The 26273-nt window shown below is 69.3% G+C and overlaps 5 protein-coding genes across 6 annotated transcripts; 1 reads left to right on the forward strand and 4 right to left on the reverse strand.

Moving 5' to 3' along the window:
• Positions 1–4: 4 nt before the first annotated feature.
• Positions 5–6016, reverse strand: CDHR4 (cadherin related family member 4). Its single transcript, XM_075714592.1, has 20 exons — positions 5956–6016; positions 5580–5587; positions 5236–5484; positions 5002–5164; positions 4836–4921; positions 4613–4708; positions 3996–4099; positions 3788–3924; positions 3543–3708; positions 3294–3444; positions 2979–3081; positions 2506–2721; positions 2285–2424; positions 2059–2203; positions 1783–1985; positions 1555–1694; positions 1435–1470; positions 331–397; positions 201–231; positions 5–60 (listed from the first exon to the last, which is right to left on the reverse strand). The coding sequence occupies exons 1-20, from the start codon at positions 6014–6016 to the stop codon at positions 5–7; spliced, it is 2358 nt and encodes a 785-aa protein (XP_075570707.1).
• Positions 6017–6916: 900 nt separating this feature from the next.
• Positions 6917–9147, forward strand: INKA1 (inka box actin regulator 1). The gene is made up of 2 exons (XM_075714553.1): positions 6917–6955; positions 8266–9147. The coding sequence occupies exons 1-2, from the start codon at positions 6917–6919 to the stop codon at positions 9145–9147; spliced, it is 921 nt and encodes a 306-aa protein (XP_075570668.1).
• A 215-nt stretch (positions 9148–9362) lies between these two features.
• Positions 9363–17644, reverse strand: UBA7 (ubiquitin like modifier activating enzyme 7). The gene is made up of 24 exons (XM_075713462.1): positions 17604–17644; positions 17278–17443; positions 16590–16724; positions 16416–16522; positions 16138–16228; positions 15889–16030; positions 15693–15790; positions 15433–15579; positions 15193–15351; positions 14889–14996; positions 14727–14807; positions 14482–14637; positions 14200–14365; positions 13927–14123; positions 13614–13678; positions 13279–13462; positions 13089–13163; positions 12579–12765; positions 12270–12379; positions 12070–12156; positions 11801–11992; positions 9954–10055; positions 9776–9876; positions 9363–9489 (listed from the first exon to the last, which is right to left on the reverse strand). Exons 1-24 carry the CDS (start codon positions 17642–17644, stop codon positions 9363–9365), a joined length of 3024 nt encoding a protein of 1007 aa, XP_075569577.1.
• Positions 17645–19241: 1597 nt separating this feature from the next.
• AMT (aminomethyltransferase) lies at positions 19242–21357 on the reverse strand. 2 transcript variants are annotated; one of them, XM_075714482.1, is made up of 9 exons: positions 21292–21342; positions 21070–21246; positions 20912–20992; positions 20653–20784; positions 20409–20487; positions 20093–20238; positions 19821–20001; positions 19534–19689; positions 19242–19420 (listed from the first exon to the last, which is right to left on the reverse strand). In XM_075714482.1, the coding sequence occupies exons 1-9, from the start codon at positions 21340–21342 to the stop codon at positions 19242–19244; spliced, it is 1182 nt and encodes a 393-aa protein (XP_075570597.1). The 2 variants fall into 2 exon arrangements, with proteins under 2 accessions (XP_075570597.1, XP_075570596.1); XM_075714481.1 differs by having other exon boundaries at positions 21070–21357.
• A 568-nt stretch (positions 21358–21925) lies between these two features.
• On the reverse strand, positions 21926–25499 carry NICN1 (nicolin 1, tubulin polyglutamylase complex subunit). Its single transcript, XM_075714409.1, has 6 exons — positions 25323–25499; positions 24731–24904; positions 24217–24330; positions 23675–23746; positions 22198–22302; positions 21926–22046 (listed from the first exon to the last, which is right to left on the reverse strand). The coding sequence occupies exons 1-6, from the start codon at positions 25497–25499 to the stop codon at positions 22005–22007; spliced, it is 684 nt and encodes a 227-aa protein (XP_075570524.1). The 3' UTR covers positions 21926–22004.
• Positions 25500–26273: the final 774 nt, after the last annotated feature.

A 26273-nucleotide genomic window follows, 5' to 3' on the forward strand; every position in this document is an offset into this window, starting at 1 on the left:
CTGCTCAGATCCAGTGCTGTGCCTCAGTCACACTGTTGAAGAGATAGTCCCTGCCGGTGCCTGGGATGGGAGGCAGCACTCAGCCCTCACCCCGTGGGTGCTGCCAGGGCGTTGCTGCTCAATGCCCATCTCTCCCATCCTCCAGACTGCCCCAAGGGACACAGTCTGAGGCTGCAGGGCCCATGGGACAGGGCACACATGCGGGTCCCAGGCACAGCCATTGAACTGCCCCTGTGCAGAGGAGAGATGGGAGAGGGTGCTGAGGGCCCCAGGGTGCCCACCCATGCCCCCAGCAGGGCTCCCGCCCATGCCACCATGGCATACGCTTACTGGGCTGCAGGCGTGGGGGCGGCTCCGCTCCGCCTCACCACCCCTCTGCTCCGCCACATCCCAGGAGCTGCGGAGGGGTGAGGGGCGGGCACACCATCAGTGACAGGCATGCAGCCTTGACCCTGAGGGATGCTGCCAGGAGCGAGTCGCCAGCCAGGCTTTGCACTGCCAGCTGCGCCCTATTGAGTCCATCACCCTGACTGATTTCCACCTACCTGATCGCCCCCTTACCCAGCCTGTGTGTCCCTGGCCTGGCCCTGGGTGCCGAAGGGGATTGCAGCAGGGGCTGTGCTCACCAAGCACCACCACCTTTCAGCGATGCCTGAGAGCAGCAAGCCGGTCTGCCAGCATGCCTGCTTATGTCCCCACGTGCCAGTGCACACCGTTGTGCTCGGAGGATGCTGTGCTGGTGGAGCTGCAGCCCCAGAGCCCCCTGCTGCCAGCGCTGCCTGTGGGGGCTGAGCCCGAATCTTCTCCCTTTCATGGTTGCTACAGCCCCAGTGCCACCAAGCACCATGTCCCCAACCTCACCAATGAACGTGGATCCAGCCATGCATCACCCTGGGGCAGTGACACTGCTGGAGGTGGCTGTTATTTTGCCCACAGGCTTGCATGCTTCCTCCTCACCGTGCAGATGCCTGGCACAGGCTGGGCCGGCTCCAGTGCTTCCTCAGGCTCTCCCCTCAGCTGCCTCTCACCCCTGGTCCATCCTCCCGGGGGGTGTGCAGCCAGCTTGGTGAGCGGCAGTGGCCCCAGCCCTGGCACCAGGACCCAGCCCTGCGGTAGGCAGCAGGGCCAGCTCTGTGCCATCCCACCCTGCCAACTGCAGAGTTTCTGCCCTAGCCTGGCTACCAACATGGCTGTCCCCCGGCCAAACCGCCGTCTCTGCATCCATGGTTCTCATCAGCGCTGCAGCCTCAGCCTGGGGCAGAGACAGCGCGCCGGCACAGTGACCCATGGACCGCAGCCAAACACAGGGCACATTGAACACCCCCCCATGCACTGCATCTCCCAGCTGCCTGCAAGAATGCTACGGGAACCTGTGTCAACGTGCATGGCTGCCCCTCGCTGCCAATCCAACTGCACCAGCCATGCGGCACCCACCTCTTGCCCAGGAGCAGCTTGCCAGGGGCTTGGTTGCTGCAGGAGGAGCAGAAGGCAGCCATGAGTCCCTGGCCTTGCTCGCTGCACCGTGCTGTGCCGTGCCGTGGGGCCGGGGCTCACCTGCACAGCAGGCTCCAGGCCACGCAGCCCAGGGCGGCCAGCAGCAGGGCGCCAGAGACAGTCAGCACGGCCACAAACCAGGCTGGCGGGTGCCATGTCGCCTCCGTCCGCATGACAACCAGCGGCTCCTTCCGCAGCGTCTGCAGAGGCGGTGGGGTGAGGGAGCACGCGAGGGCCAGGGGGCCTGACGGACCCGGGAGCACTGCCTGCCCAGTGGGCTCTGCTCACCGTGTGCCGAGTGGTGGTACTGGGTGGCACCGGGGTGCTCTGGGGGGTGACATGCACCACCAGTGCCACCACGGTGCTGCAGCGGGGGGCACCGGGGACACCCCGCACCTCCACCAGCAGCACAAAGGTGCGGGGCTGGGCCAGGTCACTGGTGAGGTAGAAGAGGGTGTTCCCCTCCAGCCGAAAGCACCCATCCTCATTGCCTGGATGAGAGGGACTGCTCAGTGCCACACCACAGTGAGGGGCTGGGTTGTGCTGTGGTTGGCTGCTCCTCACCTCCAGCGATGGTGTATGCCAGCGCGGTGGCAGCAGGGCTGCCCTGGCACGCCAGGCGGGTGACAAGCTGGCGGCTGCCCAACCTGGCTGTGATCCACAGCTCCTGCACCTCAGGGGTGCACACCGGCGCCTGGTCCGGCACAGCCTGCTGGGAGCAGGGGGAGGTGGTATAGCAGCCGTGGTGCTTGCACCCACTGCGGTTCACCCGATGGGCTTGCACTCGCACCTGCAGGTGCACAACCACGTCACACAGACGGCTCCATCGCTTTGCCGGGTCCAGGTCATTGTGGATGTCCGTCAGCCGCACAGTCAGCCTGTAGCTCTTCTGTGACTGGGAGTCCAGCGGTCCCACCACGCGGATCTCACCTGTCGGGTGGGTGGGAGCTGCTGGGCACCTGTGGATGCCACAGGGTGAGGTGGGCGCTGGGGAAGGGGCTGGGTGCTCACCGGTCTGCTTGTCGATGGAGAAGGGCTGCGTGGGGCCGGGGCCCCCCTCCAGGCTATACTCGAGGCTGTCCGGTGGGTAGTCGCGGTCAGTGCCAGCCACACGCCCCACAGCACTGCTGAAAGCCGCCGTCTCCGGCACGGTGAAGGCAGCACCATCGGGGCATGCCGGTGTGAATTCGTTGACAGGCGTCACCGTCACGAGCACAGGCACGTGGGCTGCGCGGCACACAGCGGTTCAGCCGCGCTGGCACCACCACGCAACCCACACTGGGCTGGGTGTGCTCTCCCCCAGAACAAGCTGGGTGACACAGGAATGGTGGCACCACCCCTGGGGCGGGTTCTCTGGGGCAGCAGGGGAGGAATGTTTCCTCTGTGATCTGCTGGTTTTGGGGCCGTGAAGGGCCTTTTCCCACCTCCCCTGTGACCGCCCCCATTGCACCCCCGTGGGCACCCCCGGGGACACAGGCACTCACTGCTCCGCAGGGGCTGCCCTCCCACCGTCACCACAATGGTGGCCGTGAACTGGAAGCCCACAGCAGCCACAGCCTCTGAGTCGTAGTCCAGGGTGGTGTTGACCTGCTGAGCCAGGGTGGGGGAGTCAGGCAGAGCCAGGGTGCCCTGCAAAACTGTGATGCCAGGGAAGCCAGAGAGAGCAAGGGGTGAACAGGCGGGGGGGGGTGGCCCTGGGAGCCCCAGCCCAGGACCTGCTGTGACAGCACATGTCAGGTGGTCCCCACTGTCCTGCTGGGCTCCCCCAGGTCCTGGGAGCTGCCCATGGCCCCACTCACCTGCAGCTGCGGCCCCTCCATGCGGAAGCGGGAGCGGGAGGCGGGGGGCCCCTCAAGGGCATAGTGCAGGTGCTCCTTAGTGCCGGCGGGGTTGGTGCACCTCAGTGTCACCAGGGTGCTGCCAGGGGACACCGTCTCGGGCACCTGGGACCTGCAGCAGGGTAGCCAGTGGCTCAGCTCCCATCCCCTGTGTCCTGGGCGTGGCAGAGCATCCCCCATGCCCCACTCTCCCCCCACCCCGAACTGTACACAAAGAGGGCTGGGATGCAGCTCGGCGCCCGCCGGTCCGTCCCCTGCACGGTGATGTTGAGCACGGTGGTGGCGTGGTCGGTGGGGTGCAGCGCGTTGTAAGCCTGGACAAGGAGGCGCACATGGGCCACCTCCAGCTGGCAGGTGCTGCGGATCTTGCCTGTCACTGCGGGAGACGGCACGGCCTCATGACAAGCACAGGGACAGAGACAGGGTGGCCCTGGGGACCTCACTGCCCTGCTCACCCTCATCAATGGTGAAGAGCGCGGGTGCTGTGGGAGCCAGGATGGCATAGCGGACATTGTCACCACTGGCGTGGATCTGCGTGATCACCTCCAAGGGGCCGGTGCCCTCCGGCACCGTCACGGCCCGCTGTGGCTCGCTGCAGGCAAGGCGGGCCATGTTGCACGGCTGGTGCCACCAGCACCCTCCGCCTGGCCCGGCCCCACTCACAGGAAGGTGACACGGGGACGGCGCGATGGCAGCACCTCCACCCTGACAGCCCCGCTGCAGTTGTGCCTGTGGCGGTCCATCACCTCAATCTCCAGCCTGAATATCTGCAGGGCAGTGCCGGGGCAGCTGTGGGACAGCCCCGAGTGGCAGCAGGGACAGGAATGGGGACAGGGATGGGGATGGAGACAGGGGTAGGAATCAGCAGTAGGGATGGGGATGAGGATAGTAATAGGGACAGGGACAGGAATAGGGACAGGATGGGGACAGGAACAGGGACAGAGACAGGAATGGGGATGGAGACAGGGACAAGAATGGGGCTCGGGGCAGGAACAGGGGTGGGAACAGGGATGGAGGTGGGGATAAGGATGAGCTGGAGACCAGAATGGGGACAGAAACAGGGACAGGGATGAAGATTGGGACAGGACCTGAGATGCAGAAGGGGATGGAGCTTGGATGGGGACAGGGCTGGGGACAGGGCTGAAGCACTCCCAGGGCTAGGGGGAGGTGGATGCCTGATAGGAGGAGCAGGACGCGGAGAGCTGCAGGCAGTGCCAGCAAGGGGCTAAGCCCAGGTGGGCCGAGAGGTGCTGTGACAGCCTGAAGACCCTGCTGCCCACCTGGGTGTCCTTGCTGGGGTCGAAGCCACCAGCAGGCGCCAGCACCAGGCCCCGGCGGGTGAGCGTGAGCGGTGTGTTGTGGTTTCGGAGCCTGAACTGCAGAGACAGGCAGTGGGAGGATGGTGGGAACCCCTGTCCCCCTCCTCCACGCCCAGGGTCTCACAGTCCCCAAGGCTGCTTCCACTTGTGGGGGCTGTAGGACCCCAGGGCAGCTGCCACTCACTGTCAGCCCACCAAGCGGCTGCAGCAGCACTGCATACAGGGGCGTCCAGGGTGCCACGTCTGCCAGCACCTGCACCACGTCTCCTCCTGCGGCACAGCATGGCTGTGGGAGCCCAGTGCCAGCTGGCACCCACAGCCCCCACCACCCCACGCGCCCCAGCTCCTACCCGCGCTGGCGAAGGGGGCATCACAGCGCAGCACCTGCCCTGCTGTCACCTGGACAAAGAGCCGCTCTTCCACCTTGTCCTCGCCGGGACAAGCGGCCTGCAGGGTCAGGGTGTACTGGTTCACCCGGCGGGCATCGAGCTCTGCACCGGCACGCAGTGTCACCTGCCATGGGGATACAGCGCTCAGCAGGGCACCCACAGGCTCCTGCCCCACTCCCCGTCCCCCAGGCACACCTCTGCCTGAAATGTGGCGGTAGCCGTGGGGTCGGCGCTGATGGCGATGGGGTTGAAGGGGTGGCTGGGCTCGACGCCATGCAGGGTAATGTTGGGGCTGCTGCTCGCATTGCTGCAGGATACAGTCACCTCGGCCACGCGGGTGCCTGGCGCTGCGTCCTCGCTCAAGGCCACCACGCGCGGCAGGTCTGGCAGAAGACCCCAGGGACTGGCCTCGCACCTGGCCGATGCCACCAACGGCTCGCCCAGCTGTGCTTAGGGAGCCCTGCTCCTGCACCTGGGCACCCACGCGAGCATAGGTCTTCCTGCCAGGTGCAGCAGGGCCTAGGGCACCCTGCTCTTACCTGATGCCCTGAAGAAAGTCCCTGCAAAGAGGAGAGTTTCACCCCAGCCTGCCCAGTGTGTCCCGGCAATGCCCTGGGGAGGCCCCAGAGATGCCCCATGATGCTCCAGAGATGCCCCGGTGGTGCCTGGATATGCCCCAGAGATGCCCCCAAGATACCCCAGTAATGCCCTGGCAATGCCCTGAAGATGCCCCAGTGATGCCCCCTCCCTGCCTGAACCCAGCCAGGCAGCTGCCAGCCCCTCTGCCCATCCTGGGGGCAGCCCCAGACACAGGGGAGCAACTAGGGGAAGCTTGTCCCCTGTCACCCTCCTGTTGGTCCCCTACCCAGGGTCTGGCAAAGGGTGGCCCCGACGCTGTGAGCCTGAAGTGCCTACCTTGGGCAGAGAGGCTGAGGAGGAGGAGGAGGAGGAGGGTGAGGCGTCCGTGCATGCCCATGGCTTGCTGGCTGTTTGGGACAAGCTGGAGCCCGTTGCCACGGGTGCTGGGCACCACCCCGGCCCAGCGTCACGCCGGCCATCTGCAGCTGCCAGCCTGGCCCCAGGGCAGGGACAGGGCACGGCCCCGGTGCCCCCAGCTCCCACCCACCTCTGCTCCCAGCCTCTCGCCATCCCCCGGGTGCCAGCCCCGGCCAGCACGGGGCAGGCGGGCAGCGATGCTCCACGGGGTTTCACTGCCACACCATGCGGCACGCTCGGGAACCAGGAAAATTAGCTAGGAGCTAATTTTTGGCCCTGTTCTCCTTCATTTGCAAACCAGAGCCGCTTCTCCCAGCATTCCTATTAAGCGCTATTAGTTCCCAATTAATAGTCGCTGGCAGAGCGCGGCCCCTGTGGCCGGGGTCACCTGTCCCTCCTCCAATACCCAAACCTATTTTGGCAGCCCGGCGGCCGCGGGTGCCTCCGCCGGGGCCCTGTAACGGGGCCGCCCTCCTTCCCGCCAAGGCTTCCCGGCCCGGGACCCCCGGTGCCCGCGGGACTGGGCTGCTGCCGACCGGAGCACCGAGTCCCGCCCTTCCCGGCCGGCGCCCCGGGCCCTGCCTCGCCCGGCGGTGCCCGGTCCCGCCGTGCCCAGCGCTGCCCGGGTGGTGCCCGGCGCGGGGCCCCGGGGCGGCGGGGCGGGGCGGGGCGGGGCCCCGGGGCGGCGGTGCCGGTGCCGGTGCGGGCCGGGCTCACGTTACGGCGGCCCCATTGGCTGCGGCGGGGCGGGGCGGTGCCGCCCAGGCAGCGCCGGGAGGCGGCGGGCACGGCCGGGCGCTGCGCCGCGCTCTGCTGCTGCTCCGCCGCCACCGCCGCCGCCACCGGCACCGGCGGGACCGGGAGCGGGGCCGGGCCGGGCATGCACAGCGCCCGCCCGGACCAGCTCGGCGCCGACCGGGTGAGTGCCGCCGCGGGCCCCGGGAGGGGACGGGGCCACCCTGCCTGCGCCCCGCCGCACCGCCCGGGCACTGCCGTGATGTCAGGGTGCTGCCAGTGACATCAGCGCCGTGACATCACGCGCAAGGCCAAGGCGGCGCGGGGGACGCGGGCGTCCGGGGGGACCCGGGTGGCCATGGGACGCGGGCGGCCGGGGGCCACAGTGTCCAGCCGTCAGGGTGCCAGCGGCACCGCCACCCCGGAGCTGCCACCCCCGCCGCCCGCCTGGGCTGCCCCGAGGGGACCGGCGGTGACAGGGTGGCCCAGCCGGCTCCCCTGGGCCTGCCGCACGCCTACCCGGCTCCCCGCGGCCGGGTGTGCCGGCGTCCCCGGCCAGCGTTGGGACGGGGCAGCTCGGAGCGGTGGCACGTCGCCAGGAGGGCTGGCTGAGAGGGTCCCAGCCAGCAGGGAGGGGGACGGGGACCGGGATGGAGACCGGGACCGGGACCGGGACAGCCAGGCCAGCAGCTCCCTTGGGGCCGGCCGGAGAGGGCTGGTTTACCAGGACAGGGGAGCGATCCCTCCTGCTCGCTTGGCTTCCCGCAGCTCCAGCACGGAAGGGAAAGCGGACGTAACACCCTGCTTTTGGGTTCAGACAATGGGAATTCAAGAGCAAGGAGCGGCCCGGCTGCGGGAGCCAGCCGCCCCTTCCAGCGCCCGCCCAGCTACGCTCCGTTCAGCCCCGTTTGTCCTGGCCCTCTGCACTCCCCAGCACTTTGGGGGGGGTCCTGGCCCTGGGCGCAGGCCTGGCTGCACCCTGACGTCACCTGGGGTGTCCCCGGCTGGAGGGCACAGGGTGGGTGGGGTGGCCCTGCCAACGCAGGGGGGGAAGCGCCCCACCCCAGCACCCGTGGGAGCCCTGGGGCTGCAGCTGGCCCTGCGCCACCGAGTGGGGTCCTGCTGGTGGGGTGTCCCAGCTGCCACCCCACCGGGGCAGGGAGAATTGAGGGGCGGGGGGGGCAGCGGGGCACCTGGCTGCTACGTGCCGTGGCCCTGTGTCATTTCCCGCAGGCACGGCCGGGGCTGGGTGCCTGCTTGCTCACCCGACATGCCGCTGCACGCCGGCTGGCTCCACACAGGAGCCGCAGGAAAGCGGGGCCCGGGGCTGCAGGCAAGCCGGGACCTGCACCCCACTCCCTGCACCCCGCTGCACGCCCAGCTCTGTGAGCGAAGCCCCCCCACCCGAGCCAGGGCTGGGGGGTGGGATGGGGGGTTCAAGGTGCTGGCCAGGGGGACCATGGATGACTGCGCTGACCTGCCCTTTCCCCTCAGCAGTGCCGGCGGGAGGCGGGGGCAGCACCGTGGGCACACATGCACGGCACGCGGCAGGCACCGCATCACCCCGGAGGGGCGCTGGGGCCGGCCCCCCGCCCCCCGTGCCCCCTGCGCCCCAGCTCGGCGGCGGACTCGGCCTGCAGCCTGGAGCCGGGGGGTGAGGAGGAGGAGGAGGGGGGGGGCCCAGCTGCCCGCTCCCCCCCAGCCAGCGAGCGCAGCCTGGAGTTCGACTCGGGGTACTCGGAGGCGTCGGGGGGCACGTGGCAGGAGGAGGAAGCACCCGTGCGGCGCCGGCACCCACCGCCCTGCCAGCGGGCACACCGGCTCTCCGCCGGCCAGGCTGCCCCACCACCTGCCCCTGCCCGCCGCGCCCGCCCCAAATCCACCTCGGACGCCTGCCTGGAGCAGTGGCGGGTGCTGGAGCCAGCTGAGACGCAGGACTGGACTGTGGCACTGCTGTCACAGAGCCGGAACCGGCAGCCCCTGGTGCTGGGTGACAACTGCTTTGCTGACCTGGTGGAGAACTGGATGGACCTGCCTGAGGTGGGCGCCGAACCCCGGCGCCGAACCCCTCCAGAGCCTTCCCGCCGGCTGGCCAAGCCCCCCGCCTTCCTGCTCAGCCTCTCGGGCAACGTACGCCGCAAGCTGGCCAACATGGCCCGGCCCCGGGCAGCTGAGAGTGCCCGGCCAGGGGGCCGCGATGCCACCAAGCGTTTCTCCTGCCCGCTGGGGCTGGGGGGGCAGCCCAAGGGTGCCTGTTTCCACCAGTCCCACAGCAACATCGCCCAGCTGGCCACGGACTTCCACCGCTTCACCGCTCTCATGAACAGCCGCAGCCGCCAGCCCATCATCTGCAACGACGTTATCGGCTACATTTAGCCCTGCCCGCCTCTGCCTGCACCCTCCTCCGCTGTAAATAAACCCCGGTTTTGTACGGTACGGGTGCAGCAGCGTTTATGGGGGGAGAGGTGTGTGTGCTGCCTGCACCCCCACTCTGAGCAGGGGCAGGCAGGGGGTTTTTGCGACAAGGGCCAATGCATCAGAGCTTGTCCTGCAGCTTTTATTGCACAGGGCAGGGGGTGCCAGGCCCCCAGTCAGGGTAGGGAGCAGAGGAGGGGGGGACGGGCATCTTCAGCCTCAGCATCCTCTCCCTCACACACGTAGTACAGCTCCAGCTCCCGCCGCCGTGGCTCCCCAGCATCCTCCAGGTTCTCTGATAACCTGTAGCAGGGAATGGGGGTTTTGGGGACACAGGCTTGTCCTCCCAGCCTGCCTGGGCATGCTAGGGGGGCCTTAGGCCCCCTCAGGGCACCCAGCCAGGCTGGGGGGATGTTGGGGCCAGCAGCAAGGGGCCGGGCAGGGGTCCCGCCACGGGAAGCGCTGCCGGCAGGATGTTTATCCAGCAGCTGGCTGGGAGCTGTGCTGCAGCTGGAGTGGCTCAGGATGGAGTGAGTGGGGTCTGGCAGCCTCCCTGGGGCAGGATTGGGCCCCAGAGCCAGGGACCTACCTCTGTGCCCGCTGCCGGGTCCTTGTCTCTTCGTCCTCCTCCCTGTCATAGAGCACAGTGTGGCCGCGCAGGAGCATGGTCACGGTCCAGCCATGTGTCCTCTGCAAGAGGTGGGTGTCAGGATCCAGCCCTGCACCCCCCAGGGTGACCCGCTGGATGCTGCCCGCACCAAGCTCACCTGCAGCCAGTCCAGCACCTCCTGCACTGTCATCTCCTGCCCATCTGCTCCGATTGCCTGCATTTCCAGCCGGTCCCAGCAGCTCCACTCCTGCCCGCCGTACTGCAAGGGGGAGCGTGGGGTAGCAGCCAGCACGGGCACCCCACACCCAGCCCTGTGGGGCAGGGACTGGTGGGGCGCAAGGGCTGGGGCACAGCAGGGCAGGCCAAGGGACCAGTCTGAGGGCAGGGGATGGGGGCACCATGGTGGTCCAGGAGCACTGAGGGGCACAGCTGTGCCCCTAGCACTGCTGGGTCTAGGGGGCAATAGGAGCACCACCATCCCCCCAGCACTACCAGGGTCCAGGAGCAGTGGGGGGCACCTCTGTCCCCCCAGCACTGCAGGGGCCAGGGTTGGCGTGGGGCCGGCACTGCCCCCAGCCCAGGGCCAGGAAGGGTGTACAAAGGGCCATTGAAGCGCTGCCCAGCCCCACACAATTGCCTCTTCTCATGCCTGTGGCCCCCGACCCCGGCTCTGGCCCGAGGGGGCCAGTGAGGCGCCAACCTTGGGGCCGAGCGCCGGATGCGGCCCCGCGCCGTCTGGCACAGCCGCCCTGCCATCTGCCCTCGCCGCAGGCAGCGCCAGCCCCTGCCCAGCACTGGCCACGGCCCCGCTCGGGAAGGGGCGTTCGCACCTGGCCGCTCTCCCCTCCTGCCTTCTGCTGCCTTCTCACCTCCTGCCTTCTGCTGCCTGCGCTTATCCCACTGGGGTGGAAAGGGCTTAACCCCATCCTCACCAGGGCAGCACAGACCCAGGCGATTGCCCAGCGCAGAGGGAATGCCACTGCCTCTCCCAGCGCCTCGGAAAGCCTGTCCCCCTGGCTGAGGCTGCCCGCCAAGGTGGGCTCCCGGGGCCCCTGCGGGACCACGCGTCACGCCAAGCAGGCCTGTGGGACACGTGCTCCCACCACGGCCAAGCGGACGGGCACGTCCTTGCCAGGGGACGCAGAGGTGCTGCTGGGTGCTGCTGTGGGGGCCGAGGGCACTGCCAGCCCCAGCAGCATCCTCCACCCAGGAACGGTGCCAACCCGGGGGCACTGCGGCCAGGACAGCACGGGGCTGCGGGGCGGCCGGGAAGCCTGAAGCGGTGCCGGAGCCAGCGAGGCGGTGGAGGCGCCTCCCTCCCCCTCTTCCTGCCCCCGGCCCTGGGCCCCCCAGGCCAATCTGGTTCCAATCGGCGCTTCCTGCCGCGCCGGAAGGGCTGCCTCGCACGCCATAAACCCCCAGACAAAGGGGCCTCTATCGCCCAGACGGTCCCAATCTGGGCCTGCCCCCGCCCCCGCTCTCCCTCCCCGGCAGTGTCTGCGGCCCGGCCCCCCCGCTGCCAGGACCCCCGGCCCTGCTCCCCCCAGGCAGCCCTTCCCGGCCCGGTGCCAGCTGCTCTTCGGCTGCTGCAGCTGGTTTCCATAAGCCAGATGTACGTGGCTGCCGCAGCCCCCCACCCTCTGGCTGTGGGGCTCGCCGTGGGGCCCACCGTGGGGCGTCAGGGCTGCCTCAGCCCCACGGGTGCCCCAGAGCATCCCGGTTGGGCCCAATGCCGGGGCGAGCGGGATGGCGGTGGCGGCTCGGTGCCAGGGGGGTGGCTGCAGGAAGGAGCTGGTTCCTTGCTGCCTGGCGGCGTGCCTGGCCCACCGCAGCACCCCCATCCATTTCCAGAGCCCCGTGGCCAGGGCCGCCCCTCCTGCATGGCCTCCTCCTTGCTCCTGGGTCCCTTTGGCATTGCCCCACAGCAGCTGCCATTGGGAGCTGGGGCACCCCGAGACCCCTGGGTGTCCCCTACCTGCCCTGCCCCAGGGGAGAGGGTCCTACCCGGTAGGTGGGGGGCGGCAGGGGCTGCACACGGAGCAGCAGGCAGTCGGACAGGCAGAGGTTGCTGTTGCGGTAACAGCTGGGGTCCTGGCCCCCCCACACCAGCTTGTAGACTTCTAGGCATGCCAGCCCGGCCACAGCCGCCGTGGTGGTGATGATGGCGGGCACGATCCGCCCGGCGATCCGCTTACTCTGAGGACAAGAGGGGGCCTCACTAGCTGCCCCACACGGGACGGGGATCCCTGACCCCCATAGGCTGCCCCCCTCACCGTCAGCCAGTCAGCAGGAGGGATGCCGTAGTTCTCCGCGCGCAGGTTGGATGCTGCCATGATGAAGTCCACGTGGATGTCGTTGTCCTGCAGGGAAGAGCATAGGGACATCAGCCTCCTGTGGGGACAGCGGCGTCCTGCGGAGACTAGCAGCCACCAACCCTCAAGCCGAGCAGGGCCGCCTGCCTGGCCCCGGGTACCTTCTCAAAATGGATGGGCTCCATCACGGGCACTTGCGCCTCCTCACCTCCTACCAGCTCCTGTCTCTGCTGCACCAGGTCCTGGGTGAGCTCCACCAGACGGCCATGGTCTGGGGACACAAGGACCCCTGGGGTGGTACCCCTGCGCCGTGGCACTGTGGGGGGCACAGCACAGTGCCCCCCATCTTGGTCCGGGTCTTCCTGGATGCCGGGGCAGGGACGAGCAGCACCGCAGCTCCACCGCCACCAGGCTGGACCCAGGGACCCGGGGACATGCCCCAGGGAACCCAGGGGTGTGGGGAACCTCACCCGCAGGCGCCTGCACCTCCTCCCGCTCCTCCGCAAGGGGGATCTGGAGCCCCTCTTGGGGCACGAAGGGCGGCAGGACCACGCTGCGGAGGATGGTCTGGGTGGCCGCCCGGTTGCTGCATGGTGGCACCTTGTGCATTTGGGCAAAGAGGTGGGCAGCAGCCAGGATGTACTCCAGGTGAGTATCCTGTGGGGCAGAGCACCCGGGCAGCCAGGGTGGTCCATAAGCCCACACGGCCAAAGGCTGCACACTTTGCCCTGAGGTGGAGACAGAGATGCCTCTCCGCCTCCTCCTCCTGCAGCACAGCACACGTGGGCTGTCCGCAGCAGTGCCCTGGCCGACCGGGGGATGGGGACAGACCCAGCCCAGCACCTGGCAGCCCCAGACAGGCTGTGGCAGATGGAGCACAACTACAGTCCGGCATCCACCACACTGCCGGCACAGGCTCAGCTCTCCCCCTGCCCGTACTGTCCCCGGCAGCAGGCCCCATGGCTCTCCCCTGCACTCACGTTGTCAGGGTCAAATGTCAGCGGATGGGGACAGCTCCTGTCCCCTGCCCAGAAAGGCACACCCGGGCTGGTTTCCTGGCACAGGGAGAGCAGAGTCAGGCCTGGGGACACAGTCCCCCTGGCTGCGGTGGGGCAGCCGGCAGAGGGTAAACAGTAGGGGGGATGCCAGCCCCATGGGTCCTGGGCTCACATGCTCCGGGGGGAAGGTGTGCAGCAGCTGGACGATGGCATCATGGTAGCGGCTCTGCCAGTGCCGGCAGGCCCAGCACACGCAGTCCCGCCAGTCCTGCGGCCGCTCCCACAGGCTGCCCCGCACTTGCTCCAGGACCTCCAGGGCCTTCCCCGCTGGCAGCTGCTCCAGGAAAGCTGGGTCTCTGTAAAACCAAGTGCCACTGCTGCTGGCCCGGGAGCAACCCCATGGGACACCCTGAGAGGGATGTGGTGGTCTGTACCCCTCTCCCCAACCACAGCAGTGGCAGGCAGCACCCCAGCAGGGCTGGCAGCCACTCTCCCAAGCCCACTCACTCTATGAACCGGTTGACGTGCTCCGCGGGCAGCTGGAAGAGCCCCTCAAACTCATCGCGGGCCCACTGCAGAGGAGGAGTTGAGCACTGGGACCCCCACTTTGTGCCCCCTGGGACCCCCAGCCCAAGCCCAGGGAGAAGGAGAGGCTGTGCCGGGGCCGGCGGCAGAGCTCAGGCTGCCGGCAGGAAGCAGCTGGGGCCATATCCTGCGCGCAGCCCACTGCCGGGCCATGGCCAGAGGGGGAAACGGGGAAGGAAGACAAAGGTGCCAGGGCTTCCTCGCTGGGTGCCAGGGCCAGCACGGCACAGCCTACCTGCAGCGTGTGCTGGATGGTGCGAGGGAAGTACCGCAGTGTGCAGAGGGGGAAGGTGCCATCCCCAGGGGTGCCAGCCGGCCCCAGCGGCTTGGTCAGGGGGGGCACCATGGCCAGCACGTTCCCCCGCAACCCCTCCGTGCCTGAGTCCAGCAGCGGCGTGAGGCAGCGGATGCAGCGGCTCTCCAAGTAGGCACCTGCAGGGAGCCAGGTATGCTGGGGAGCTGGGGGACATGTCTGGGAATCAGCCCCTTTCCCGCTGCCAGCACTCACGGGCCTCCAGTGTGTCCAGGGCGCTGGCGACGCCGTCCAGGTGCTGGAAGAAGTCGTCCCCATAGAGCAGCTCAGTGGCAGGTCCCACCTCATTCTGGTGAGCTGTCACCCTGATGCTGGGGTTCATGCGCTGCACAGCTGCTGCGGCCACCACCGACTTCGGCTTCTGTCAGGGCAGAGAGGAGGTGGGCAGCTCTCCCCCACCCCACAGCCCTGGGGAGCCCCTGGGACAGCCAAGGTGCTGTTTGGGGGGAGCTTGGCCCCCATCTCACGGCGCCTCACCGATATATCTGCTGAGCGGTAGAGGAGCTGCCGATGGAGGTTGGAGAGGGCAACAGTGTCCATGTCGGTGACAGTGAGGTTCCCACCTGGCCCTGCTGCCAGCCCCATCATGGCAAAGTTTTTCAGCAGCTCACAGCCAATGGCGCCAGCTCCCACCTGGTGGGGCAGAGTCGCTGCAGCTCCCCACACGTTGGCCGGCCCACTCTGCAGCCTCTCCTGGCACCGTGGCACCCATCCCGGCTCACCACCAAGTACTTCTGGCGGCCCAGCCGCTCCTGGAAGGCGGCCCCGAAGACAGCGATCTGGCCATCGTAGCGCGAGCCCCTCTGCCGGGACGGAGGAGCTGCATGAGTGCAGGTGGCCACAGCACCACCAGCGCGCAAGAGGGGGTCGGTACGCGCTCTCACCGGGGCACAGTCCTCCTCCATCAGCCGTGCGGCCCCCTCCAGTGCCAGGCACTCCAGGGCGTCGAAGTACAACCACTGGTCCAAGGGCAGGAACTTCCTGGTGATAGCCTGGGACAAACAGGGCCCTGTCAGCAAAGTGGCCAGCCGGGGCGGGTCTCCCCCTTACGCCACCCCAGCCCTGCTGCCCAGCCCGGTGTCCCCAGGCGGGCAGCAAGTGCCCTCTCGTGGTCACCAAATGCTGCCAGACAGCTGCGTGAAGCACGACTGGCGGGGCCCCACGGCTCAGGACCCCTGCCCCACTCACCTTCAGCGCCTCCTGGGCTGCCAGGGCCCCGACGACGGCGGCCACGGGGCACAGGTCCCCCGCGCTCACGCTGGCAAAGGCTCGCACAACATCCTCATCCAGAGGACCCTGCTGTGCCCCTAGGCTCCGTGCCAGCTCCAGCACCCGCTCGGCATCTGCCTGTGGGCAGAGGGGTGAGGGCAGCCCCAGACAGGGTGGCGGGGGCCGCGTAGGCTGGGCAGGGGCAGGACGGGGACTTACTGGTGCCCTAGGCCGGGGCAGGCGGCCCTGCTCCCCACGGAAGGCGTGCAGGGCCTGGAAGGCAGCGTGCAGGCTGCGACTGCGTGGCAGCTCCTCGGGACTTGCCACCCGGATCTGGGGCTCCTCCAGTGCCTGGCGCAGGGGCTTCTGCTGGCACAGTGCCAGGGCTCAGGCAAGCGCTGCCCCGGGGCCAGGGCACGGCATGGCACGGCAGTGCCCCAGCCTGGGTGGCAGCACCGCAGGGCTGAAGGGGGACTTACATAGGAGTGCACCTGGGGCAGCCGAACCTGCGAGACCAGGCCCCCACGGTGGTAGGGCGAGAAGGAGCTGGTGTCACCAATCTCCAGCCTGAAGGCATCTGGGGACAAGAGGGGGACGGACATCACAGCCACCGCCAAGGACCCGGCGAGTTCCCCAACCCTGGCCGGGGCAGCTGGGACCCACTGGGCAACTCACCCAGCACGCGCACAGGGACCGGCTCCCGGCTGTTCATCTCCGTCATCCCCTCCACACCAGAAAATGTCACCAGATCACCATCGCAGAAGAGGTGGCCGCGGCTGGCCTCTGCCCCCACGTACGTCACCACGCCTGGGTTGCCCTGAGAAAGGGAAGGGACACGAGGGTGTGGGACCGGACACAGGTGGCATAAACCCAGTGGAGGAGGGAGCGGCATTTTGGGGGAGCCTGCTGAGGCTGCCCTCCTACCTGGGAGATGTGCTGCACGATGGCGCTCACTGGGTCTCCTTCTGCCGGGTCGTCAACAATGAATTGTTTCCCGAAGTCACAGAACAACTGCCTGGAGAGGACCGACAGGGTTTTCTCGGAGGAGCAGCCTCACCAAGCTGCCCGAGTGCTGCCAGGTCCTGCCCAGGCTAACCAGCCCTGCCAGTGGGATGGGGACACGGGCTGCAGAGCAGGGCTGGGGGCTCTGGGGACAAGGCAAATCAGAGCCACGGGGGGACCCTACGGCAGAGACCCCTTACCCTGCCAGCCCCTTGGCATCAGCCACGATGAAGCAGATGCCCCGCGCGTGGCAGAAGTCCCCGATGCGGAGCTGCTCCTCCAGCGGTGACTCAGTCAGCACCACCACCTGTGCTGGGGTCGTCAGCAGGTGCCACCGTCCCGGGGGGTCCCGGGGCGCAGGGGCACAGGCTCACCTGGAAGGAGGCAAGGAAGGCCTCCGACAACTCCCTGTCATGGGCGATCACTGCCACGTGGGGGTTCAGCTCAGCCAGGACCTGCTGGGATGCCTCAGCACGGTTCCGGCCTACATCACTCTCCCCGAGGAGGAACTGCGGGGTGGGCACATACATGGTGGGGCACCTCGTGGGGTGCTGCCTGTCACAGTGGGGTGCTCCACAGTGCCCTGCCTGCTGCACTGGTGGGGGGCCCTCTGCTGAGGATTATACCCGTGACACAGGACACCCCATGGGCCCCACCCATGACGATGAGGGGCACCCTGGGCCATACCCATGACAGGGGCCTCCCATTCCACACTCCTTACCAGGACCCCCAACCTATACCTGTTACTGGGAGCCCCCCACCCCATATCCATACCTGCAACAGGAATCCCCAGCTGCACCCACCCTATTACCGTGACCTCCACTCACACCTGTACCCAGCACTGGGACCCCCACCTGTACCTGTACCCAGCACTAGGACCCCCACCTGTACCCATGCCCATTATGGGGACCCCCACCCGTACCCATGCCCACTACCGGGACCCCTGCCCACACCTGCACCCATTAACGAGACCCTCATCCCCACCCGTACCCATTGCGGGGATCCCCACCCATGCCCACACCCGTGCCCGTAGCCAGGCCCCCCGCCCAGCCCCGCCGGTACCTGCTGGGCCCGGTCGGCGGTGCAGGCGGCGCCGCGATCGTGCAGGACGACGCGCCCAGTCCCCGCCAGCACCAGCGCCGCCGCCACCTGCGCTCCCGTCCCGCGCAGCCCCGACACCAGCACCGTGGCCGCGGCCAGCCGCCGTGCGCCACCGCCCAGCACGTACCTGCGGGGCAGGGGACGTCAGCGGGATGCGGGGGCGCGGGGGCGCGGGGGCGCGGGGGCGCGGGGGCCCGCCGCCGCCGCCGCCGCCGCCGCCGCCGCCGCCGCCGCCGCCGCTGCCGCCGCCGCCCCGGCCCCGGCCCCGGCCCCGGCCCCGCACGCACAGCTGCCGCGAGTACAGCCCCTCCTCGCCGCTGCCCGCCATGACGCCCCCGCCCACCCGGAAGTCCCAGCCCCGCCCCGGGAAGGGCCCAACCCCGGAGGCCCCGCCCACCGGAAGCCCCTCCGCCGCGGAGGCCCCGCCCCCGGGAAGGCCCCACTCCAAGGCCTCGCCCACCCAGAAGGGCCCGCGTACCGAGGCCCCGCCCCCGGGAAGGGCCGACTCCAAGGCCCCGCCCACCCAGAAGGGCCCCCGTACCGAGGCCCCGTACCCGGGAAGGCCCCGCCCCTATGGCTCCGCCCCCGGAAGGGCCCACTCCGACGGCCCCGCCCACCCGGAAGGCCCCCTGCGGAGACCCCGCCCCCCGGGAAGGGCCCATCCCGGTGGCCCCGCCCACCCGGAAGAGCCCTGCGGTGGCCCCGCCCACCCGGAAGCCCCCGCGAAGGCCCCGCCCCCGGGAAGGGCCCACCCCCGAGGGCGCCGCCCACCCGGGAGGCCCCGCCGCGGCCGGCGCAGCCATGTCGGCGGCGGTGGGCTGGCAGGCGCCGTGGCGGGCGCTGGGCGCGCTGGGCCGGGAGCTGGCGGCCGAGTGGGCGGCGCAGGACGTGCGGGCCGCGCTGTGCCAGCTGCTGCTGCTCTGGCTGGGCCTCAGCCTGCTGGGCGTCCGCCTGGCCTGGCGCGCCTACGGTGGGGCGGTGGCCGCGCTCTGCTACCGGACGGGGCCTGCCGCCCGCCGGTCTCCCGGCACCGGCCCCGGTCTGAGCCCCGGCACCGCCTCCGGCCCCGGGCCCGGCCCCGCGCCCGCCCGGCCCCGCGCCCACTCCCTTTCCCCCGCCGGCCCGGCGGGACGCAACGGCGCCGCCGAGCGGCACTGCCCGCCCCGGTGAGTCCCGACCGCTACCGGGCCCGCAACCGCTGCCCCCGCCCGCCGCGGCCTCCCCGCGGCCCTCCCGGCTCCGGCCTGCCCCGCGGCGGCCCCCGCCGCGGCGCGGCCCGGCTAGCGCCCTCCCGGCTGCACCCCCGGCCCGGTGCGCCCCTGGGAGCGCCCCCCCCAGCCCGGTACGTCCCGGAGGGTGTCCTGGGTGTGCCGCCGGGCCACTGCGCCCCAGTGAGCGCCCCCCAAATGCACCACCCCTGGACCGGCACACCCCCGCGGGTGCTCACCCATCTGCCCCCAGACCAGTGCACCCCAGTGAGTGCTCTCCTGGCTGCACCCCTGGACCAGTATGCCCCAGCAAGCGCCCTCCCATCCATGCCCCCAGACCAGCGCAGCCCAGTGAGCACCCTCCTAGCTGTGCCCCCAGACCAGTATGCCCCAATACGTGCAGCCCCAGCCCTGCCCACCTCACGCAGGCAGGTGAGTGCCCTCCCCCGGTGCCAGGGTGCCATGCTGGGGCGCTGTCCCAGCCCTGCTGACGCTGCCCCTCTTTTGCAGAGAGACCCCGGCCGCGGAGCCGGCAAAGACACACCGGGAGTGAGGAGCGCCAGGACCCGCCGGGCACTGCCCGCACCATTAAAGCGCTGTGCCCCACCCACTGCCCCTTGCTTTGGCACCCACCATCGTCACCTGAGGAGAGACCAGGAGAGGGGGGCAGGGGCATTTATTGGGGCTGGGGCACCATGCCCACAGTGGGCACTGGCCTCACTTGGCCATGTAGTACTGGGTGGGCACAAAGGGCATCTTGGTGACGAGGGCCGGGTGCTGCTTCTTCCGCACCTCAACGGTGAGTGCTGTGCCAGCCCGGCTGTGCGCCGCCTCCACGTAGCCCATGGCGATGTTCTTGCCCAGGGAGGGTGAGGGGCAGCCGCTGGTCACTGTGCCTGGGGACGTGAGGACACAGGGAGGTGAGAGAGGGCTAGCAGCCCCAGCCCCCTCCCCTGCCGTGGGCGCAGCTCGGGGCCGTGCCCGCACCAGCCCCATTGCTGCCACCTACCCACAGGTGTGCCCTCAGAGCCCAGGATGGCTGTTTGGGGCCGGATGGGGGGTCCCACCGATGTCAGCCCCACGCGCTTGCGCTTCGGCTTCTCTTTCACTTGTGCCATGATGATGGCCGCGCCGGGGAAGTCCATGGCCGCGCGCCGGCGCTTCCCTGCGGGGCAGAGACGTGCAAGGGTCGGCAATGCCCACCTGGTGCCCTTACGCCCCGTTGGGGACGTGGAGACATCTTGCCCCTCTGCCCGCCCTGAGGAGGAGGTGGTGGCGGACGTGGCCCTGACCTACCCAAGGTCCACAGCAGCCCGGCCTCGGCAGGCGTGGTGGTCTCATCGATGTCGTTGCCGTAGAGGCAGAGCCCGGCCTCCAGGCGCAGGCTGTCCCTGGCTGCCAGCCCTGCCGGCCACACCTCGGGGACACCCAGCAGCCGCTCGGCCAGCTCCACCGCCCGCCCTACGGGCACCGAGATCTGCAGGGGAACAAGGGCTGGGTCAGTGGGGCGTGGCCTCCCCCTCCCTCAGTACCATGGCAGCGGGGTGCTGGTGCGGCTCCCAGGGTACCTCCACGCCGTCCTCGCCGGTATAGCCGCAGCGAGTGACCCGGCAGCCCGGCACGCCGAAGACCGTCGTGGTGATGCTGTTCATGAAGGAGAGCTTGGCCAGGTCATCCGACAGCCCTGCCTGCAGCACCCGTGCCATGGAGGGACCTGGGGAGGCAGGTGGCTCTGGGGGACAGCAGTGCCCAGGGAAGGGGGGGGATGCGGGAAGGGCACTGACATCGGGCAAGGACCTGGAGGAGGGCACAGTCGGGCACCCACTGAGGGTGGGACGCCCACGCGGTGATGCTCAGTGCCAGCCCACGTGGGGTCCCTGCTACCTTGCAGAGCCAGCAGTGCGTTGTCCGACACCTCCAGGTGGACGTCACCGCCGGCGGCCTGCAGCTCCGCCGCTCTGCCCTGCCAGGGTGACAGTGGGCTGCTAGCACAGGGGCCGGGCTGGTGCCAGCCCCACACGTGGCTGCGGCTACCTCGTCCCGCACAGCCACAGATGTCACCAAAAGGTGGGAGGACTCATTCCCACCGTGCGTCCCCACCTCCCGTGAGGCTCGGGCAGCGCCGTACCCTCATGATGGCCAAGTCCTTGTCGGCGCAGCCAGCGTTGGACACCACGTAGAGGTGATCTTCGGACGTGTTGGTGACAATGAGGTCGTCCACGATGCCACCCCTCTCGTTGGTGAACAGTGTCAGGGTGCCCTGTGGGACGTGTCCCTTGGGAGCGTGGGCAGGCTGCCCATCCCCTCCCGTCCCCCCTGCCTGCCTGGGGTGTCCCTGGGGACCTCTGACCCCACGGGACGCCCGGTGCCCCCCCGGTGCTCCGTACCTGTCCCGGCTTCAGTTCGGCGATGTCCCCCACCACCAGGCTCTCCATGAACCTGACGCGGTCCCGGCCGTACACCCGGGTCTGGAAGGGGCCGAGGGGGAATGTGAAGCGGTGTGGGTGCCCCCCCCGCCCCCAGCCACCCCTCCCGCCCCGGCTACCTGCGGCATGTGGGAGACGTCGAAGAGGGAGCAGCAGCGGCGGGTGTGCAGGTGGGACTGGAGGTGGCCCTGCCCGTAGTGCAGCGGCAGGCTCCAGCCGGCGAACGGCACCATCCGCCCGCCGCGGGACCGGTGCAGGGCGTCCAGCGGCGTCCGCTTCAGCCCCCCCTCCCCGGCCTCGGCCCCCCCGGGGCGCGGCCCCCCGGCCCCGCTCAGCAGCGCGGAGCCCGGGGGGCGGCGGGGCAGCGCGGCCCGGCAGCCTGCCCGCAGCATCCTCCCTCCCTCCCTCCCCGGCACGGCCCGGCCGGGCCCCGGGGCGACTGGGACATGGAGTCCGGCCGGCCCCCGCCCCGCCCCCCGGCACCGCCTCCCCCGCCGCCGGCCCGGGGGGGATGCTGGGTGCGGGTCCTGCCCGGGCACAGCCCCCCCCCCCCAAAAAGAGACCGGCAGGCACAGGCAGGACCAAGGTAGCAGCTTTTAGTCATGACCGAGGCTCTCCCCGCCGCCCCCCAGCAGCTCCTCCGGCCCCCCCGAGCGCGGTGGGCGCTGGCCCCAGCACCCCCTTTGCCTGCGGGAGCCTCGTCCTGCGCAGGCAGCGCAGGCAGCGCAGGCAGGGCCAGGGGCCGCTCCCCAGGGTAGAGGTAGGGTGGGGGAGCCGGGCTCTGCCCGCAGCAGGGAGCAGCAGCGCGGGACGTGCCAAGAGCGGAGCCACGGCTGCTGGAGGGCACCGGGATGGCGAGGCTCACGGGGGGCTCTGGGGCGGCAGCGCGGCCCAGCACCGCCAGCCAGCGCAGGAGGAGTCGGGGAAGGGGCACGGAGAGGGCCTGGAAACCCCCCGGGGCCGCAGGGACAAAGGCCGATCCGGGAGTGCAGGAGTCTGCTTGGGCCCCAGGAGCGCAGAGGGGCCAGCTCCCTCTGGCCAGCAGCCACGGGGCTCACGTGTAGGAAAGCAGGTTGATATCGTAGCAGCCATCCACCTGTTAAAGAGAGCAACCGTCGGTCCCTTGCACAGCACCATCGCTCTGCCGGGACACCCCACCCCATCCCACCGGGAGCAGCCCCTCCGGGCAGGCTCCCCCAGCCACATGGCGAGGCCGGAGCCCCCGCAAGCGAGATGGCGGGACTCACGTCGAAGCGCCCGATGCGGGCAGCTGCCTGGCGTGCCCGGATCACTTCTGTCAGCACCCACATTTGCTGGACCTCCGTCGACACCTTCTCTGGGTCGGGGAGCTCCTGGAAAAAGAGGCGGGCACAATGCTGCAGAGCAGGGATGGCCCAGATGGGCTGGATCGCCCCGGGCTCAGGCAGTGGTGTGGCTGGATGGCTGTGTCCCTGGAGAGCACTAGTGTGGGCACTATAGTGATGGTGCCGACGCTCCCAACCTGCCGGAGGTTTCCCAATGCAGGGTGAGCAGGGCCCCACTCTAGGAAAACAGTCAGCTGGGCAAATGGGTGACCCTGAGCCCTGGCACCAACAGCCTGTCTCTGCTGGCAGCTGTCCAGGGCAAGGACAGAAAGCATATTGCTGGCTAATGATTAAAAACCTAATCGCACAGTCCAGAGTTTCCCAACAGCCTCCCTCCACGGTGCTCCCCGGGCCTGGTGACAGAAACCCCGCTGCAGGTGCCGGTTCACCCAGGGACCTTTAGCCAGGTGGGACTCGCAGGCTCAGCAGCTGCTCTCCAGGCCAGGGCAAAGCTCTGTGCCACTTCTACCCTGCCCGGCCCTGCCCATGGCACCGGGCTGCTGGTGGGTGCCTCGCGGTGATGCTGGGAACAGCCAAGCCCAGAGCAACCCCCAGCATCTCCCCCAGTCCACCCCTTGCCAAGGGGGACGTGATCCAAGTGATCAGCAAGGGACTGGGGTGTCCTCCCCTGCCTGCCGGACAGCCGGGCATGCACCAGAGATCCCACACCTGCCAGGGCTGGCAGAAGCCTCACATGCCGCCACAGCAGTGTGAGCTCTGTAGCACCGAAGCCTGGCAGCCGACCTGCCCTGGAGGTGCCGGGGCGTGTGGCACTGTTCTGGGCCCAGCAGGCTCCTACAGGCAACGCCAGTGGCTGATTCAGCAGGTTTCCGTGGGCGAGCCAGCTGCCCACCTCTGCCGTGCTCTGCCTGGACTTTGCTCACCAAAGGCCGCCGGCTGCGCAGATGTGGCTCACAAGCTGTAAACATGCGCTGTGGCTGTGACCTCCCTCTGCCCGCGTGCTGCCCTGGCTGGGCAAAGTGTTCCCCAGTGTGCACCCTCTGCAAAGCACCGGGGACCAGCCAGGCCACCCTGTCCCCACGCGTCCTGCTGGCCAGCTGAGCCATGCTGCGCACCCACTGCTCCCACAGGGACGTTTCTGTCCCCAGACTAGAGGGCAGGTAGACTTAGGGGTCACCTCAAATCGCACGTCCTTGTGGAGATATTTTTCTTCTGAACACTGCAAACTACTTCCAGCACAAGGCTGGGCATTTCAGGACTCCACAGCTATTCCTGGTGGGAGCCTGGAGCTGATGGGGCAGGGATGGGGCTGGCAGCCTCAAAAGTGATGTTCATGCCCGTGGCCGGCACCCCACCCAGGTCCCTCCTTCCCTGTAATACCTCAGCAGGGACTACTCACCCCATGCAGGCTGATTGGCTGCTCCGGAGGGCTCAGCTGCGAGAGCCAGGAGGGGAAATCCTTCTGGGGGCTCTGAAATAGATCCAGAGTGTCATACAAGGGGTGTCCCCAGTCCCACCTCCTTCCCTCACACCATGCAGTGTGCTGCAGTTTGGAGCCCACCTGTATTTATATTGGTATGGGTGTAAGTATTGCTTTACCATTATTAAATAGAATTTTGTGTTTAGGGTGGGTGTCTGCAACCTGTAATTTGTTGCAGCAACCTCCAGCTACGTCCTGCTGCTCATATGAACATGCACCTCCAAAATGGGCAGGGCTGGGGCTGGCTGGAGCAGTACCTCCCCCGGCCTCCAGGGCACAAGGGGACCCCGAGTGCTCCAGCAAAGGACAAGTACTTGGACCCACACCTCTGTGTCCTCTGGAGGGAGCCTGAAGCTCCCGGAGCTGCAGGGAGCAATGCCAGGAGTGGGGCTGGGGACAGTGGCCTATCCTGGACCCCCTGCCTGCACCTGGCAGGGAGGGCAGCACTGGCACCTGCTCACCTTCTGTCCGGGGGGGAAAATCTGCAACTCCTCGATGGTGAAGTGGAGCCAGACCGGGGAGGGCTGCCGCAGGATGAACCGCACTGCCGTCACCTGGTCCATGTCGCACAGCATCTGCAGGTGCAAGGATGGGAGGAGCTGTCACTGCTGGGGGTACAGCAGGGAATGGCCAGGCTGGCACTGCTCCGGGGCAGCTTTTGGGATTTGCTCCAAAAACACCCCAACCCACCCCAGATGGAAGGAGCCCAAGGGAAATGTCACCCCGTGGTGGCCAACTGTGCTGAGTGGGGCACGGGCAGGGGCACAGGCAGGACCAGCACAGGGACCCTCACTGCTGAGAAGGGCTGGCAGGGGCAGGAGAGGCACCGCGGGGGGTGGCCTGCCGCTGCTGTGGGGGCACAGTGGGGCATCAGTACAGGGCCCCAGGGACCGGGAGACATCCTGGCGAGTGGGCAAAGAGGGGTGAGCCCCAGAGGCGTGGGTGACGCCAGGGCCGCCGTCCGGCCACGCCGACCTGGTGGCGGTGGAGGGAGAAGTAGTCCTGGGAGCCCTCCTCGGTGTGCGGGCAGGGCATCAGGCAGTAGTCCCTCAGGCAGGTCACCCAGCGGCGGGAGCCGGCGGGACCGGGGTGCTGCACCCGCACGCTCAGGAAGGCTGTGTAGAAGTTCCTGAAGACGATCTCCTGCACCTGTGGGACCGGCAGCCTCAGCCCTCGCATCACACCTGCACTAGCATCCCCGCCCCATACCGGGGCCGGCACCGGCATCCCTCTCACCCCCATACCGCCACCCGCACCGGCACCCTCCCCATACTGGTACCAGCACTGGCATCCCCCACTCCCGCTACTGGGACGGGTACCGGCATCCCTGCCGCCCATACTGGGCCCGGGACGGCCCCCAGCATCCCGCCCAACACCGGTACGGGTGCTGCCCCAGGCAGTATCCCGGCACCGGCGTCCCCCCGATACCGGTAGCACCCCCAGCATCCCCGCCCCATACCGGGGCCGTTGCCGCCCCCGGCATCCCCCCTCCCGCACCGGCACCCCCCGCCCCATACCGGCACCGCCCCGGCACCCCCCACCCCGAGCGGGACCGGGCCGCACTCACGTCGGCGGCGGCGCCGCGGGGGAACCGGAGGTCGATGACGGCGACGCCGGGCCGCGCCGGCTCGGCCCCCCCGCCCAGCTGGAGCGCAGCGGCGGGGCGGGGGGCGCAGGGCAGCGGGGAGCGGCCCGGCCCCGCGGGCGGCCCCGGCCCCGGCCCCGGCCCCGGCGCTCCCGACATGGCGGCGCGGCGCGAGCGCCCCTCCTGGGCGGGGCTGGGCCGTGCGCCCTGGCGTCACGCGCCGCGCCGCGCCGCGCCGCCCGGAACCCGCTTCCGCCGCCAGGGGGCGCCGCGCTCCCGCCGCCCCGCGCCCGCCCCGGGGGTCGCCCGGAGCCCGCCCTGGTCCGGTCGCGGCGGTGGCAGAGGCAGGGCTGTAGTAAAGCACACGGTTTATTGACTCGATACGTTTCTTTACACAACGCGGAAACCGCCCCCCGCGACGCTGAAATCAGAGCGCGAGGAGGTGGGGGTGGGGGGCGGGCACCCCCGGCCCCTCGACTCCCTCACGGCCAGCACGGAGGGGCCCGCGGAGAGCCCCCCCCCCCCCGCCCCCCCCCGCGAGCGGAGGCCCGGCTGGCACCCACCCAGCCGCTCGCCCGGCCGCGCCATCCCCCGAGGGAGGGGGCGAGTATGGCTACGTGTGCCCTGGGACCCCCCCCACCCCACCCCCCCCACCCCCCACCCCCCCCCGCTGCACCGGGGTTACTTCTCCCCCCAAACGTACCCCAAAGAACGCTCAGGGAAAACACAAAGTAAAATCCATGCTTAAAATGATTCAGCGCAAAGGAGAGAAAAATAATCTGTATAAAGTGAAGGAAGAGGCAGCCGAGGGGCAGGAGGCAGCCGGGGCAGCCCCGGGGCTCAGACAAGCTCGGCCTGAGCAGGGCAGTGGGTCCCAGGGAGCTGGTACTAGCAAGCTAAGCTCGTACAAACTGCTGGCAGCGGTACACTGGT

The sequence above is a fragment of the Pelecanus crispus genome, chromosome 7 (genome assembly GCF_030463565.1).
Source record: "Pelecanus crispus isolate bPelCri1 chromosome 7, bPelCri1.pri, whole genome shotgun sequence".
NCBI lineage: Eukaryota > Metazoa > Chordata > Aves > Pelecaniformes > Pelecanidae > Pelecanus > Pelecanus crispus.

What these genes read in the sequence shown, in the direction of transcription:
- CDHR4 (XM_075714592.1), bottom strand. Translation starts at nt 6,016, where the DNA reads ATGGGCATGCACGGACGCCTCACCCTCCTCCTCCTCCTCCTCCTCAGC. An exon ending in AGCCGCTTGGTGGGCTGACA is followed by an intron (nt 4,709 to 4,835) that starts GTGAGTGGCAGC and finishes CTGTCTCTGCAG; the next exon opens with TTCAGGCTCCGAAACCACAA. An exon ending in TGCATCCCAGCCCTCTTTGT is followed by an intron (nt 3,445 to 3,542) that starts GTACAGTTCGGG and finishes ACCCTGCTGCAG; the next exon opens with GTCCCAGGTGCCCGAGACGG.
- AMT (XM_075714481.1), bottom strand. Translation starts at nt 21,342, where the DNA reads ATGCTGCGGGCAGGCTGCCGGGCCGCGCTGCCCCGCCGCCCCCCGGGC. An exon ending in ACGTCTCCCACATGCCGCAG is followed by an intron (nt 20,993 to 21,069) that starts GTAGCCGGGGCG and finishes GGCCCCTTCCAG; the next exon opens with ACCCGGGTGTACGGCCGGGA. An exon ending in CGGGCTGCTGTGGACCTTGG is followed by an intron (nt 19,690 to 19,820) that starts GTAGGTCAGGGC and finishes TCTGCCCCGCAG; the next exon opens with GGAAGCGCCGGCGCGCGGCC.
- INKA1 (XM_075714553.1), top strand. Translation starts at nt 6,917, where the DNA reads ATGCACAGCGCCCGCCCGGACCAGCTCGGCGCCGACCGG. An exon ending in ACCAGCTCGGCGCCGACCGG is followed by an intron (nt 6,956 to 8,265) that starts GTGAGTGCCGCC and finishes CTTTCCCCTCAG; the next exon opens with CAGTGCCGGCGGGAGGCGGG.
- NICN1 (XM_075714409.1), bottom strand. Translation starts at nt 25,499, where the DNA reads ATGTCGGGAGCGCCGGGGCCGGGGCCGGGGCCGGGGCCGCCCGCGGGG. An exon ending in TTTTCCCCCCCGGACAGAAG is followed by an intron (nt 23,747 to 24,216) that starts GTGAGCAGGTGC and finishes GATCTATTTCAG; the next exon opens with AGCCCCCAGAAGGATTTCCC. An exon ending in CCCGCATCGGGCGCTTCGAC is followed by an intron (nt 22,047 to 22,197) that starts GTGAGTCCCGCC and finishes TCTCTTTAACAG; the next exon opens with GTGGATGGCTGCTACGATAT.
- UBA7 (XM_075713462.1), bottom strand. Translation starts at nt 17,644, where the DNA reads ATGGCGGGCAGCGGCGAGGAGGGGCTGTACTCGCGGCAGCT. An exon ending in CACGTCAACCGGTTCATAGA is followed by an intron (nt 13,463 to 13,613) that starts GTGAGTGGGCTT and finishes TTGGTTTTACAG; the next exon opens with AGACCCAGCTTTCCTGGAGC. An exon ending in ACCCGGCAGCGGGCACAGAG is followed by an intron (nt 9,490 to 9,775) that starts GTAGGTCCCTGG and finishes TCCCTGCTACAG; the next exon opens with GTTATCAGAGAACCTGGAGG.